The sequence below is a fragment of the Dendrobates tinctorius genome, unplaced genomic scaffold, assembly GCF_039654945.1.
Source record: "Dendrobates tinctorius isolate UK_male_01 unplaced genomic scaffold, ASM3965494v1 ptg000040l, whole genome shotgun sequence".
Taxonomy (NCBI): domain Eukaryota; kingdom Metazoa; phylum Chordata; class Amphibia; order Anura; family Dendrobatidae; genus Dendrobates; species Dendrobates tinctorius.
Window position 1 is genome coordinate 949,416 of NW_027361708.1, and position 16,578 is coordinate 965,993.

At 46.2% G+C, this 16,578-nt stretch overlaps 2 protein-coding genes across 4 annotated transcripts in view; one reads left to right on the forward strand and one right to left on the reverse strand.

Moving 5' to 3' along the window:
• Positions 1 to 11,520, forward strand: part of ANXA11 (annexin A11) — a 68,997-nt gene extending 57,477 nt beyond the window's left edge. For all 3 annotated transcript variants that reach the window (XM_073574769.1, XM_073574767.1, XM_073574768.1), the window contains exons 14-15: positions 573 to 695; positions 10,570 to 11,520. In XM_073574769.1, the coding sequence (XP_073430870.1) occupies positions 573 to 695; positions 10,570 to 10,629 (183 nt within the window). In that variant the 3' untranslated portion in view covers positions 10,630 to 11,520. The remainder of the gene's footprint in view (positions 1 to 572; positions 696 to 10,569) is intronic.
• A 554-nt stretch (positions 11,521 to 12,074) lies between these two features.
• Positions 12,075 to 16,578, reverse strand: part of PLAC9 (placenta associated 9) — a 58,276-nt gene continuing 53,772 nt past the window's right edge. The window contains exon 4 of the mRNA XM_073574770.1: positions 12,075 to 12,270. Coding sequence (XP_073430871.1) covers positions 12,260 to 12,270 — 11 coding nt within the window. The 3' untranslated portion in view covers positions 12,075 to 12,259. The remainder of the gene's footprint in view (positions 12,271 to 16,578) is intronic.

The following is a 16,578-nucleotide window of genomic DNA, read 5'->3' on the forward strand; positions in this document are numbered from 1 at the left end:
TCAGAAAGGAGACTTGGTCCGCATTGAGTTTTAGGGAGTGTAATGAGGAGGATATGGCTGATAAACATTCTGGATGGCAGAAAGATTGCAGATGCCAAATGTACGGTGTGTGAGAGGTATGAGGAGATTCAGGAAATGGACAGGTTGTTTGTGATTTGTTAGTGCAGTTTTAGTAGAGTGATGGGTCTGGAATCTGTATTGTAGTTGGATGAGAGGTGAGAGGAGAGTTGAATATGGACCTGCGGGTAAGAGCGTTGAGGCTAATGGGAATAGTGGTAGCTGGACGTAGAGATAGTGATATGTGGAGATGGCTGGACGTAGAGGAAGTGTCAAGAGATAGATGTGATGGTTGTGTGGTTGAAAGAGGAAGGGAAGACACCTGTGATAAATAAAGTTGAAGAGATGCGTTAGAGTTGGCATAAGCACAGATGTCTGGTTAGGATGGGGTAGGATCAAGCCCACAGGTGGTAAAGTGGGAGTGGCAAACTTTGAGTGGCTAGTTTTCTGTTTAGGCAGTAGCATCTGGATCTTCAATATCTGTACTTTGTTTCAGTTGTGCTTTTTTTCTGCAGGGTGCTGGAACAAAAGACAAGACTTTGATCCGTATCTTGGTGTCTCGGAGTGAAGTGGATCTGCTGGATATTCGTCAGGAATACAAAAGAATGTACGGCAAATCTCTGTACACAGATATTACGGTAAGAAAACACATGTATGCTTCAGTGGGGCCAGATCAGGAGGGCTCGGGGCTAAGCAGCCCACCGATTGTGTAAACCCTATCGCCTTATCAACATGATTATATTTTTTGAACCGCAATTGAAGTTGCAGTTTAAAAAAAGAAAAAAAATTCCTGAAGTTTCAGAAAACTCATGAAAACAAGTGATGTGAAAACTGGATCTATAAAAATATGAATAAGTCTCACTTTCTTTATCGCCTTATTGGGGGACACAGATTACCATGGGTGTATGCTGCTGCTGCTAGGAGGCTGACATGCAAAACAATAAAAATTAGCTCCTCCCCGGCAATATACACCCACCGACAGGCACCAAGCACCTCAGTTTGTGCTTAGTGTCTGTAGGAGGCGGACCGGGATCTCCCCAGATCCGCAGTTATTAATCCATTTTTTCCTTTAGGGTTTAGATCGAACCTTTTAATCTTTTCTCTTTTATCTTTCAGGTTTTTTCCGTCGGGAAACAGGGTATAGTTATCACCCTGATTTCCCATATCGTGCGGCTGAGCGAGCAGTGTGGTGTCGCCCACATCGCAACTCTCAGTACCGCAGGCTGGACTTTTTCCCTATCACCTTCTGGTGATAAGGGTTGTGGACAGGTGGCTGGTCCTTGCCGAATCCCCCTCCTCACCCCTTTCTCGGGACAGGGCTGAGAGGAAGACGGCGATCGCAGGAGGTTCAGGCTGTCTTCTGCAGGATGCGGGTACAGAGGACCCCCCCCCAGCAGCCTGCCGTTTCTCCGTGGGCCCCTGTGGTCATCCTCTTCAGGGACGTCAGGTAAGTGCCTGTACGTTCCCTCTGGCCCCGCATAAGCTCCATGAATGGGAGAAGTTGGACCTTGGTGATTACAGGTCCACAATTTGAATCTCCCGCCCTCTCTGCCTGCCGCGCGCTCACGCCGCTTGCTCCTCACTCCCATGGAGACACTGGGGATTCCTCCACTCACCACACAGCGTCACAAGCAGGGGAGGCAGACTTCCCAGGGCCACTGTCAGACAGGCTCCGTTATGTCGGCGTAGGCATGGGGCTGCGGCGTCTTCCTTTCACTTTCACTTTCCCTCAGCATTCTCTCTCCTCCCTTCCTGAGAGCGCTCTTTTCAGCGCGCCTTTTCTAGCCCATCACAGGGCTCCTTTTCTTTTGATATGCCAGCCTCCTCCTTCGGCCATGCCCTCTCCTTCGCTGTTAGCCAGTCACGACGCAGCCGCTAACCTCCGCCCCCAGCCTCCAGCACAAGGATTTCCTGGATTTTCACTCCTTCCTGCGCTGCTTGGGGGACACTTCAGCGTTTTCTGCTGCTCGCCAGAATCTCGGTAGGCTCTGCTCTGAGGCAAAGATTAGCTCTCCTCGGCAGTTATTCCCTAAATTCCTGCGGCCATTTAGTGCAGTTTACCTATGCCCAACCCTTCAGGGGATCTCTGCTTCAGGCCCACCTCTATCTATTACGCCTGTGCGCGCTGTAAAAAGAAGTGGGCATCGGGTCAGTCGTCTCCATTCTGCCCCCCCTGCAGTCCTTCAAATATGTCAGCATCTCAGGAGCGCACAGAGTCCCGGGCTGAGGGCACTCTCCCCTCCTCCCTCCCCCCGGAGTGGGCCGTTGTAATGTCTGTCTGTATCTGACTTGACAAAAGTATCACAGTCGCTGGTCCAGGTCTTAGAACGATTACCTCAGCTATCTACAGCCACCTGTGCCCCGACCGCCTCTCAGGGTGAGTCGTCCGCACCTGACCGCGACCTTCAGAGAGACAGACAGGGCAGGAGGTCTAGGAAGCGGGCTCTGTCTTCTTCGTCCTCTAGCTCGCAGGGCCCTTCTGCTTCCCCCAGACCTTCCTCGGATGACTACCTTCAGTCGGGCGATGACTCTCAATCGGAAGCTAGTTCGGAAGGGAACAGCGTTTCTAAAACACGGGACATGGTCGATAGCCTTATTTCAGCTATCTTCCAAACGCTAAAGATTAAGCAGGATAAGACTCCACCTCAGGAATGCTCTGTTCTCCTTAAACGAGCAAGACCTCCATCTCGAACCTTTCCCAATCACAAAGATTTCGATACTACCTTATCCAAACACTGGGAGCGCCCTGAGCAACGTTTCTCGGGCCGCAAGTACTTAGACGTACTGTACCCCTTTGATGCAGACCTGCTCACAAAGTGGTCCAAGGCTCCCGAGGTGGATCCTCCAGTTTCCCGGATAGCCTCAAAAACGGTGCTCTCTCTGCCAGATGGGGCATCGCTTAAAGATCCTACTGACAGGCAGATAGACTTAGCCAGAGATTCAATCTTTGAGGCATCTGGCGCCTCTCTCTGTCCTATCTTCGCATCCGCTTGGGTGGCGAAAGTCATTTCCGCTTGGGTTAAAATTTTTCGCAGGGGCATCTTAGCATCAGCTCCTCAAGATGAGTTGGCGGATCTTGCAGATCAGGTTAACCATGCGGGAAAATACCTTTTGGCCGCCTCCTTGGACGCGGCCGGCTGCGTAGCAAGGGCTACCAGCAACATAGTTGCTGTACGCCGAGTCCTCTGGCTAAAGTCATGGAATGCAGACACTACTTCAAAAAAGTCGCTTACCAGTCTGCCATTCCATGGCTCTAGACTCTTTGGTGCAAAGCTGGATCAGATAATTTCCGATGCCACTGGTGGTAAAAGCACTTCGCTTCCCCAGTCTCGACCAAAACGTTTTTTCAACAGAAAAGGTTTTCGTCCATTCAGGCCCTTTCGTCCCTTCTCTGCCACAGAGAGATCTGCTCAACAAGATCGGCCGCCCTCCACCAGGAAGCGGGATCAGAGGAAACCTTCCTACAAACCCGCTCCTCGCTGGAGATCTAGAGGACAATATTCCAGATCTTCAGGCGCCAATTCCGGCAGATTTTCTTCTAAGTGACGGGTCACCCCAACCTGGAATTTCTTCCAGGGTGGGAGGCAGACTTTCCTCTTTCGTGGATGCTTGGCTGTCCATTGTCGACGACGCTTGGGTCAGAGAAATTGTCGCATCCGGATACAAGATCGAATTTGCTTCACCCCCGAACAGACGTTTTTTCCGGTCTCGGCCTCCGCGACAGCGGTCCCAGACTCCGGGTTTTCTGCAGGCCATTTCCTCCCTTCTTTCCGCCGGAGTCATTGTTCCCGTTCCCTCAAACGAACGGTTTTCCGGGTTCTACTCCAATCTCTTTGTAGTCCCGAAGAAAGACGGCTCTCTTCGTCCAATTCTGGACCTCAAATTGCTCAATCGCCACGTGAAGATTCTTCATTTCAAAATGGAGTCTCTTCGGTCGGTGATTGCTTCCATGGAACCCGGGGAATTCCTCTGCTCGGTGGACATTCGGGATGCCTATCTGCACATTCCAGTTTGTGTGCAGCATCAGAAGTATCTTTGATTTGCGATTCAGGGAGACCACTTTCAGTTCACGGCCCTTCCTTTCGGCCTAGCTTCAGCGCCCCGTGTTTTCACGAAGGTGATGGCGACCGTCATGGCCATCCTTCGCTCCAGAGGGATCCTCATCATCCCTTATCTGGACGATCTTTTGATCAAGGGTTCGTCTCGCCAGGACTGTCTCCAGAGTCTGCAGATAACCCTGGACACTCTCGGCCGCCTCGGTTGGCTAGTCAACAAGGAGAAGTCCATTCTGTCCCCCACCCAGCGTCTGACCTTTCTGGGCATGGAATTCGACACGAATCTAGCCCGTGTTTTTCTTCCAAGGGAAAAATTTGCGACTCTTTCTAAGGGCATCAGAACTCTCAAGAGACCTACTCCCATTCCCATTCGGTCCTGCATGAAGGTCCTGGGGATGATGGTGGCTTCCATGGAAGCAGTACCCTTTGCGCAGTTTCATCTTCGCCCCCTCCAGCTGTCTCTGCTTTCAGCCTGGGACAAGACCACGTTGTCCTTGGACCGTCCTATTCGGCTCCCTCTCAGAGTGAGGCAGTCTCTCACTTGGTGGCTACGGCCAGCGTCAGTTCTCCAAGGGAGGTCCTTCCTTCCGCCTCAGTGGCAAGTCGTCACCACCGATGCGAGCCTTCTAGGATGGGGAGCCGTGTTCCATCAGAAAGCAGCCCAAGGACGCTGGAATCCACAGGAGTCTCTCCTCCCAATCAATCTTCTGGAGATCAGAGCAATCTTCCTGGCCCTTCTTCATTGGCAGCCTCTCCTCTCCGGCAAGCCGGTCCGTATTCAGTCGGACAACGCCACGGCCGTGGCGTACATAAACCATCAGTGGGGCACGCGCAGCAAGCAAGTAATGTCAGAAGTGGCCAAGATATTCCGCTGGGCAGAACGTTACGTTCCGGCAATCTCCGCCGTCCATATTCCAGGGGTGGAAAATTGGGCAGCCGACTTTGAGTCGCCAGGGCCTAGCGTCCGGCGAATGGTCCCTGCACCCCACAGTCTTCAATCAGATATGCCACCGTTGGGGCACCCCGGATGTCGACCTCATGGCATCTTGGATGAACCACAAGGTGCCGCAGTTCTTAGCCAGGTCCAGGGACCCTCTAGCCGTCGCATGCGACGCGCTGGTGACTCCTTGGTCCCAGTTTCAACTTCCTTATCTGTTCCCGCCTCTGGCCTTGATTCCACGAGTGGTCAAAAAGATAAAATCGGAAGGCGTACCAGTGATTCTAGTCGCTCCAGATTGGCCAAGACGGCCTTGGTACGCGGAACTAGTCAACATGCTCGCGGACATCCCCTGGAGGCTTCCAGACCTTCTCTCGCAAGGCCCCCTTTACCACGAGAATTCTCAGTCTCTGTGTTTGACGGCATGGCTATTGAGACCGCAGTCTTGAAGGAATCAGATCTGTCCAGTCAGGTTATTCAAACTATGATCAGAGCCAGGAAACCAGCCTCTTCCCGCATTTACCATAGGTACTGGAAGGCTTTTTTCCGTTGGTGCGATGATAAAAAAGTCTTCCCAATGTCCTTTTCTATCCCATCTATCCTTGGGTTTCTTCAGTCCGGATTAGAAGCGGGCCTGTCCCTCAGTACGCTCAAGGGGCAGGTTTCCGCTCTCTCGATCCTCTTCCAAAGAGAGCTAGCTTCTCTACTGCAGGTGAAAACCTTTCTCCAAGGGGTTTCCCATGTGGCTCCTCCTCATCATTCGCCAATAGACGCGTGGGATCTCAACCTCGTTCTTAGCGCTCTCCAGAAGGCGCCGTTCGAGCCTCTCCAGGACATTCCTTTGTCTCTTCTCTCGTGGAAGGTCACCTTTTTGATCGCCATTTCATCCATCAGAAGAGTTTCTGAATTGGCGGCCTTGTCATGTCGTTCCCCTTACCTGATTCTCCATCAGGACAAAGCCGTCCTCAGGCCCGTTCCTTCCTTTCTTCCAAAGGTGGTTTCCTCTTTCCATATCAATGAGGATATCGTTCTTCCTTCTTTTTGTCCGGCTCCCTCTCATCCGCTTGAGAAGTCTCTCCACAAACTGGACGTAGTTAGAGCCCTGCGTGTCTATCTCGCCAGGACTTCTTCCTTTCGTCTGTCCGATTCCTTGCTGGTCATCTCTGAAGGTCGCCAGAAGGGCCTTCCGGCTTCCAAATCCACGATCGCTCGCTGGATTCGTTCTACCATTCTGGAAGCATATCGTCTTCAGGAAAAACGACCCCCTCCGGGAGTAAGAGCTCATTCCACCCGGGCTGTGGCGGCTTCGTGGGCTGTTCGTCACCAGGCTTCAGCCATGCAAATTTGCAAGGCCGCAACCTGGTCGTCTTTGCATACCTTTACGAGGTTCTACAGGGTTCATACCCAGGCCTCGTCTGATGCTGTTGTTGGTAGGAAGGTTCTGCAGGCGGCGGTGGCTCACCGGCCGACTTAAGCCCTTCCGTTACTTTTGTTCCTTATTGCTGTTCCCACCCTTGGGACTGCTTTGGAACGTCCCATGGTAATGTGTCCCCCAATAAGGCGATAAAGAAAGATGGATTTTTGGTTCTTACCGTAAAATCTCTTTCTTGAAGCCTTCATTGGGGGACACAGCACCCTCCCTGTTTAATTTGTACCATGTTGGGTCTTACAGTCCCTTGTTGGGTTGGTACATATGTTTAGAGTTTTCTCTTTGCTTCTCCTACTGCTTTTTGACCAACTGAGGTGCTTGGTGCCTGTCGGTGGGTGTATACTGCCGGGGAGGAGCTAATTTTTATTATTTTGCATAGTGTCAGCCTCCTAGCAGCAGCAGCATACACCCATGGTAATCTGTGTCCCCCAGTGAAGGCTCCAAGAAAGAAACACCGTTCACACATTATGGAACAAAATTTTCATAGATTTTTAGATCTGCATCAGAAAGGTGATGGATTTAACATTTTTGAAATGCCTAAAGCATAGTGTAAATTGTAGTATCTGTTTCAATTGGGTTTGAATAATAGATTTGCTTTAAGTGAATACATCAGCGGGATTTTGCTAAATAAAGGTATCATCACACTTAGTGATGCACCAGCGATCTGACGCAGTCAGGATCGCTGGTGCATCGCTAAGTGGTCGCTAGTGAGCTGCCAAACAGGCAGATCTCACCAGCGACATAGCAGCGATCGGCGGTCGCTACTTACCTGTCAGACGAGGCGATGAAGACGTCCACGCGTCGCTCGTCTCCACAGCAGGAAGCTGACGACGAGAAACTGCCCAGGCCGTTCTCGCGCGATCAGCGATAATCAGCGGGGAAGCCAGTCGGAGGTAAGTATCACACATAGCGATATCGCTGCTGCGTCACAAAACCAGTGACGTTAGAGATATTGCTAGCGATATCGCTTAGTGTGACGGGGCCTTTAACCTACTGGATTTGTCAGATTGGCAGTGTTAATTTGATTAAAATGATACCTGTGGTGAAGAAGTCCATCTTGTGGTTCTTGTGTAATCAGTGTCAGAAGTTTTCAGTTAATGATATGTTCATGCTCCTGTGTGCGCCTGTAGGCAGAGTCTTATTTTCCTGCTCTAAGCCAGAGAAACCAAGGAAACACGCCTACCCACAGGCCACCCCACAGCACAAACAGTTTGTCTCTATGATGAGGAACATGTTTGCGCTATGATCAGGTCTTTCCTTGGTTTCTCTGGCTTAGAGTAGGAAGATAATACTCTGCCTACAGTCCTGCCCTGGAGCACAGGCATCTCATTAACTGAAAACTTCTAACACTGATTACACAAGAACCACAAGACGGATTTCTTCACCCCAGGTATCATTTTAATTAGTGTAACAGCGGTACCCTGACAGTGTCTGTAGTTTACTTAGCAATGTCCTACTGGCAGGTTTACTTTAAGATGCATTTACACTGCAAGATTATCATGAATAGGTGTTCATAGGAACACTTGTTCCATAATAATCTGTCTACACAGGCTGCCAGTCACCTGATGGAGGAAAACTCTTGTTCATTGGTTGAAGCCATCTTTTAGTTTTCACAAAAGATAATGGTTATTTACAGTGCCTAGTCCTGGATGAATGTTCTCAGCTAGGCGAGCCATAATCTATTAGAGTTTGTTCAGTGTGCATCGTTAAAACATCAATCCAGTGATTTTTTTTTTTTTTTGTTTTGTTATTAGTTTCCCCCTTTTAAGAATTGTGTGTAAGTGTCATGAGGGCAGTAACATACTGACTGCACCATTTTTTGTAACCTGTCGTATCACTGTGTGGAGCGGCCGTCACTCAATATAAGCCTTTGAGACTCTGGATTTCTAACCTTATTCTGAGTTCTCATACAGTCTCATAAATACTGGGAATCCATGCAAAGAAAAGAGGTCGCACTCATCGAAATGGAAGTTTCACTGATTTATTGACATATCATGAACATGTCAAGTCGGGGGAGTGACATAAGGAGCGCTTAACGGCCGTTGTCAGCCTTTCTTGCACTCCTTATGTCACTCCCCCGACTTGACATGTTCATGATCTGTCAATAAATCAGTGAAACTTCCATCTCGATGAGTGCGACCTCTTTTCTTTGCATGGATTCCCAGGATTGACTGTTTCTAGGTCTGGCACCCGAGATTCCCAGCTGCTGGGCTTCTGCATGCCGCACATCATTTGAAGTCTCACGGTAACAGCGGTGCCGTCCGCTTTTTATCTTGAGTTTTGTGAGTCTCATAAATACAGTAACTGACAACCACTCCACACAGCAACCACTGTGTAAATTGTACGGACACAAATCACGTGGCATCGCAACAGACCGGAGCTTTTCTGAAACCCGGGAGAAGACTGCATCCAGTGAGTATGCTACTATCTTCATGACATTTACACATATGGTGCCTAACAAAGTACAAAAAATTATCTGGAGTGGCGCTTTAAGTGCGGTCTGCCTGTGTAAATAGGCTATAAAACGATAGCCGATTGGTAACCATTACAGATGTCGTTTAAAGGGAACCTGTCCCCCCCCCCCCCCCCCCCCAGGGCGTTTTTCAGTTAAAGAGCCAACTTCAGCAGCACTATAGGGGGTTTTACACATAGCGATATCGCTATAACGTCAACGATTTTGTGATGTTATAGCGATATCGCTATGTGTGATACTTGCCTCCGACCGGCTTCCCAGCTGTCCATCGCTGATCGCGCGAGAATGTCCGGCTCCATTTCTCGTCGTGCGCTTCCTGCTGGCGCCGACGAGCGACGTGTGGAGGCGGGCGGGAGGACGTCAGGATCGTTGTGTGTGAAAGGTGAGTATCGTGCGCTGCATCGCTGTGAGGTCTGCCTGTGTGACAGCTCACTAGCGATCATTTAGCGATGCACCAGCGATCCTGACCGGGTCGGATCGCTGGTGCATCGCTAATTGTAAAGGGGCCTTAAGGCTGCACACTGTGAAGGTGGCTCTTCTGTTTCTGACCCCTAGTAACGCTGAAGATCGACTTTTATAAATAGACCCTCATACCTGTAATGTGTCCCATAGGTATGGAGTGTCCCCCTGTATCAGCCGCGTTCCATCCGTCCATCATGCCTGTCCTGTGTCTGGGCACCGCCCACCATCCTATCATGATGCCCCTGTGCGTCGCTGCATCCTCCTGTTTTGAATGCCGGTGCCTGCGCTGTGACGAGTTCTCGGGCATATGCGCAGTGCGCGCTGCCCAAGAACCGACATCAGGCTATTGCGCCTGCATGTTGTGGACGGATGGTAGGCGGCTGATACAGGGGGACACACCATACCTATGGGACACATTACAGGTATGAGGAGATGGTTATAAAATTCAATATTTCAGCGTTAATGGGGGTCAGAAAAAGAAGAGCCACCTTCACAGAATGCAGCTCTAGTGCTGCTGAAGGTGGCTCTTTAACTGAAAAACGCCCTGCGGGGGTGACAGGTTCCCTTTAACAATTCAAAATCTGTACATTGCTGCAGACTTTTCGCATGAAATTCATGCCAATGTCAACATGGTTTTTTTTTGTAGAGATGGTCATCGGACAACTAACAATAAGTAGGTGGGTTATGAGGAGAGACACTGTCAAAACTTTGGGACACAGTGTTTTTAATTTCATCCCTGCACACAGAATAATGTTTATAATATTAGGCTACTTTCAGATTTGCGTTCGGAGGCGCAGGGCCGCCGCTAAGCTCCGCGCCCGGCCGCGCCTCTTCTGGTCAGCTCCTCTGATTGCTGGACACTGCATGCGATCAGCATACCCTATAGTTAGCGTTTGGTACGCTGGTCGTGCGCTGGTACACTTTTGTCGGCGCTTGCACCCTTTTGGCGCTGCGCCGAGCACACACAAACACGCCATGTTGCATTTTTGTGCGCTTGGTCGCAGCGCCAAAAGGGTGCGATCAGAGGAGAAGCTGACCGGAGGAGGCACGGCAGGGGGCGGAGCTTAGCGGCGGCCCTGCGCTGCGCCTCTGAACGCAAATCTGAAAGTAGCCTAAGAGTTTTTCTGGGTATTAAACTCTTGTTGCACTTTCATAGGGTGACACATCAGGAGACTACAAGAAGATACTGCTGAAGCTTTGTGGTGGTAATGACTGAGCTTATGTCCCTACCTTCTGACTCGAGGACTCATCTATGTTTTTGCCGTATTTTCTATGCTTGGACACAATATGAGCTGGCTGCCCATTGTCCTTATACTAGCCACTGGGCACTCAGCTCGTCAGTGGTAGACTGCACCTCTACAAGATGCACCTGCAGGAATCTTATTGCAAATAAGCACACTTTAGTCTTCTATCTCATTACATTGTGTTATGTGTTTCTTCTCCTTAGGTTAGGTTTGTTTGTTTTTGTTCTGTGTTTTTATTATTTGCAATTTTCAAACTACATTTTTCATCATTTATGTGGATTCCATAGGCCACAATTATCTGCTAGTTTATTTTTACGTTGCTGTCACGGGACTGTTTTTCCAAAAGTTTTGTTCTGCTTTAAATATTTACTTGCAGAAAAAAAGGGGCATTAACTACACTTAAAGAGGTTGTCTGGCATAAGAGCGCTTTTAAAAAGGACATAGTGATGTATCTTTGTTCGAAAAATTCTTCTAACAACAAGTATTATCCTAGACAACCTATTTAAAGGTGTTAATAAATATACTTGTATGGATTCAACATGAACTGCAGAATGATTCTTTTGAAGCGTGCTGAAGTGTCAGAGCGACAAGCAAAAAAATATCCGTCAAAGAATATTGTTCCAATAAATACAGTTTTGTAAAGTGAACCTGCAACATGTGTAATGTTAGCTCCAGTCTTGTTTACCTGGTGAGGTTTTTATATTCTCCATGCACAATGATCTGACTAGAAACATTTTAGAATTGGTGAAAGGGGTGAAATATGTTTCTTGAAGATGTCATGATGTTCCAGTCTGTCTACAATTTATATTGTGTCTACAGATGTTAACAAAGGTTTCATGTGTGATTAAACGTTTACTATCCAAGTTCTGGAGTTTTCTGATTATTTTTTGTGAGTTTTTATGGGCCAGTAGTCTATATTGTGCAAGACCGATCCAGAAAAGCTAAACCAAGGATATGGGATAACTTGCTGACCCCATTGGGATTGAACCACTGGGACCACCAGCCATCTCAAGAACAGGGCGATACAGAGCAGCATGTGTAATGACCAGCCCAAAACCCATTTTGAAGAACCATGTTATAAGGTTTTGGGTTAAGTAAGCAATGCAATTTCTCCTGGAACTTAATCTATTAGCAAAACCTATGTAGTGATTACATTGACCGCCTATTGATTTCAAGGGGCGCTGCCCATGGCCTCTGCAGAGCACCCGAGTCCTTCACAATTCTGCCTGCACAGCCACACTCCCATACACACACTGTACAGTTATTGCAGCAAAGCCCGTATACTTCATTCAGGCGAAGATTCAGCAAGCAAATGATTGCATATCCTAGCAATATGCCAAATTTCCCAACCAACTTTTTACACCCCAGGGTTTGTGCAGAGGTAATGTCCATGTTTGGTTTCAAAGAAATGAAACAGTTTGTATGCAAAGCTTATGTTTTATGTCCAATACATTTGACACGTCACAGTTCCTTGAAAACAAAACATCACAAGCTTCTTGTGTAGTAAAATATACCTTTATATGTCATAAACTGCACAATGTAAAAATCTATAAAGTATGTTTAAAATGTAGGTATTGTCCTGCACAGGAACATGGGATGTCTTCATCTAGATTCTGCAAGAAATAGAAAGATTCACATTAGTTTTTTTATGGCGAAAACAATGCTCAAAAATGTAACCATAGATTTACCTGTAATAATTGTGTCTTATTATGGAGTACTATTAGTAAGTATTGGTAGAAGAACTAAAAACAGTTATGATAATTTACATGTGGAACTTGAGAGGAATTCTCATTATGGCAGTATGGTTAAAAGATCGGACCTGTGCTGTATTCAGGTTTAGGGCTATGCACGTTCCAGAGACCGTTGATATTTTGTTACATGTCCAAGGTTCCCTCGATGGGGAGCTAAGGTGCTTGAGCTGTAAAATATCGTAATTTTGTATGTTTCATCTTTCCCAAGGGAGACTTTTAAGTGGTTACCCATGGTCAAAAGTGGCCAGTTTTTTCTTTCATTCTATTATCGCTGCGCCGAGTATCCCAGTGATTTTAGTAATTTTTTTTACATTCACCATATTTCCAGCGATATGGGGCTTTTTTTTTTATTTAGTGCTATTGTTTATGGTCTTTACAAAGGGATTTGGCTAACAGGGTAATTAAACAGAGCAGCCTAAAGACATGGCCTTAGAGAATAGTCTTGGCCTAAACTGAATGCCCTCAGGCCTTTTGACACCAGGACTTTATCCTAAATCCAAGGACGCCATCAAGGGGAAGATTATGACCACTACAATCGTGATTTCTCATATTACCAGAAGATGATTGGACACTCTACTACAAAGGATACCGGAGCAAGGGTGGAGTCATGGCTTGTATATGGGTGTGGATGTGTATTGGTTTAGTATATATGTAAGGATCAGATTTATATCTGTCATCCCACATCTTCTACTACCCTCTCCTATAACCTCGTCCCTTTAATTGTACCCTTTCCTCTTAGTTAGACTTCCCTTATGTATGTCATTGTAAATACTTTGATTGTAATAAACCCCCTTTTAAAGATCCAGTAGTTGCGCCAAGTATCCCAGTTATTTTATTAATTTTTTTTACATTCACCATATATTTCCAGCGATATGGGGCTTTTTTTATTTAGTGCTATTGTTTATGGTCTTTACAAAGGGGTTTAGCTCACAGGGTAATTAAACTGAGCAGCCTAAAGACATGGCCTTAGAGAATAAACGCCCCCTTGGTAAAAACCATATAAATTATTACTAAATAAAAATCCTCATCTCTAGAACAGAAGATAGAGTTAAAAAAACAAAAAACGGAATACATGGGAGCAGCAAGAATGAAATAAGACCAAAAACTGTCCACTATTGACCTTGTGAAAGGGCCTTTTTCAATGCATAGGTCCTCCTGTCCTGTGGAATGGGAGATTACACAGTTCACTTAGAAGAACATGCCTTCATGAGCTACATTCAGGTCTCTATAGAAAGCAGCTATAATAGTTAACGGTGAAGACTTTTTTTTTTTTTGTATTTTCAAGGGGTTCCACATTGATACCATAACAGAATAGCTGGAAGCAGGGCTGTGGAGTCGGTATAAAATGGACAGACTCCTAAAATATATAATAAATTGGGTACAGTAGTTCAATGCAGAATGTGCTGAATATTTATTCATAGGAATTTGGGAAAATTATAAAATGTCCTATAATTGGCTGTTCTATTCCTGATCTAAGGCTACATTCACACAGTGTTTTTGCTGCATTTTTTGAGGATACGTTTTGCAGCTGCAAAAGCAGATCAGCTTTTTAAAAAACCACATCACCTGAAAGGTTTTTGAGCTCATAGATAATGTTTTCAATAGCAAAAGCAGATTAGAAATCTGCTCTATCCATTTATCCATATCTGTCTATCCATATCTTATCTGTACCAAAACGAATCAAAGCCGGGTAGCACACACTTGCACTCCTTTTTTTAGCACCAGTCAGGTACACCTCATAGCTGCCCAAAAGGACGCCCAGGACAGGCATTGCTCGTCTTCAGCAACACATCAACATCAATTGATAGTTGGAATAAATAGACTGCATTTATCACCACATCTTCTTAAGGTGCAGGCTTTATTTTCAAGTGTAGGGGTGTGCAGTATGAGGTTCTGCAGAACAGTATGAAGTTCTGCACCCCCCCCCCCCCCAGGTTTGATCCTGGCTACGCCCATGGTGTGAATGTAGCCTGAGGATCTAGGCTTTGTCTTAGCTGAGAAGTCAGTGATATATAGGCATTTTCTTGATGAGCTTCAAGAGGTAGTCACCGGAAATGGTTTGTACTTCACAGGTGTGACCTGTCAGGTTTAATAAGTGGGATTTCTTGCCTTATAAAGGGGGTTGGGACCATCAGTTATGTTGTCCAGAAGTCTGGTGGATACACAGCTGATAGTCTTACTGAATAGACTGTTAGCTGCTTTTTCTTGCCATAATACAAATTCTAAGTAAAGAAAAACGAGTGGCCATCATTACTTTAACCCCTTCATGACCCAGCCTATTTTGACCTTAATGACCTGGCCATTTTTTGCAATTCTGACCAGTGTCCCTTTATGAGGTAATAACTCTGGAACGCATCCTAGCGATTCTGAGATTTTTTTTTCGTGACATATTGGGCTTCATGTTAGTGGTAAATTTAGGTCGATAATTTTTGCGTTTGTGAAAAAAATCAGAAATTTGGCGAAAATTTAGAAAATTTCGCAATTTTCAAATTTTGAATTTTTATGCTGTTAAATTAGAGAGTTATGTGACACAAAATAGTTACTAAATAACATTTCCCACATGTCTACTTTACATCAGCACAATTTTGGAAGCAAAATATTTTTTGTTAGGAAGTTATAAGGGTTAAAAGTTGACCAGTGATTTCTCATTTTTACAACAAAATTTACAAAACCATTTTTTTAGGGACCACCTCACATTTGAGGGGTCTATATGGCAGAAAATACCCAAAAGTGACACCATTCTAAAAACTGCACCCCTCAAGCTACTCAAAACCACATTCAAGATGATTATTAACCCTTCAGGTGTTTCACAGCAGCTAAAGCAATGTGGAAGGAAAAAATGGACATTTTAATTTTTCCAACACAAATTTTCTTTCAGCATCAATTTTTTCATTTTCACATGGGCAACAGGATAAAGTGGATCCTAAAATTTGTTGGGCAATTTCCCCTGAGTACACCGATACCTCATATGTGGTCATAAACCACTGTTTGGGCGCACGGCAGGGCTCAAGGGAAGGAGCGCCATTTGACACTTTGAATGGAAAATATGCTGGAATATTTAGCGCTTGCCATGTCGTGTTTGGAGAGTCGCTGTGTGCCTAAACACTGGAGCTCCCCCACAAGTGACCCCATTTTGGAAACTAGACCCCTCAAGGAACTTATCTAGATGCATAGTGATCACTTTGAACCCCCAGGTGGTTCTCAAATTGATCCGTAAAAAAAAGTACTTTTTTTCACAAAAATTATCTTTTAGCCTCAGTTTTTTCATTTTCACATGGGCAACAGGATAAAATGGATCCTAAAATTTGTTGGGCAATTTCTCCTGAGTACACCGATATCTCATATGTGGTCATAAACCACTGTTTAGGTGCAAGGCCCGGAAGGGAAGGAGCGCCATTTAACTTTTTGAATGGAAAATTAGCTCCAATCGTTATCGGACACCATGTCGCGTTTGGAGAGCCCCTGTGTGCCTAAACATTGGAGCTCCCCCACAAGTGACACCATTTTGGAAACTAGACCCCTTAAGGAACTTATCTAGATGTGTAGTGAGCACTTTGAACCCCCAAGTGCTTCACAAAAGTTTATAACATAGAGCAGTGAAAATAAAAAATCATTTGTTTTTCCTCAAAAATGATTTTTTAGCATGCTATTTTTTGTTTTCACAAGGGTAACAGGAGAAATTGGACCACAAATGTTGTTGTCCAGATTGTCCTGAGTACGCGCTGGTACCTCATATGTGGGGGGGGCACTGTTTGGGTGCACGGCAGGGCGCAGAAGGGAATGAGCGCCATTTGGCTTTTTGAAATGAAAATTAGCTCCAATCGTTAGCGTACACCATGTCGTGTTTGGAGAGCCCCTGTGTGCCTAAACTTTGGAACTCCCCCACAAATGACCCCATTTTGGAAACTAGACCCCCTTAAGGAACTTATCTAGATGCATAGTGAGCACTTTGAACCCCCAGGTGATTCATAGAAGTTTATAATGCAGAGCAGTGAAAATAAAACTTTTTTTTTCCTAAAAAAAATTTTTTTAGTTGGCAATTTTTTATTTTCACAAGGGTACCAGGTTAAATTGGACCCCATAAGTTGTTGTCCAGTTTGTCCTGAGTACGCTGGTACCCCATATGTGGGGGGGAACCACTGTTTGGGCACATGTTGGGGCTCAGCAGGG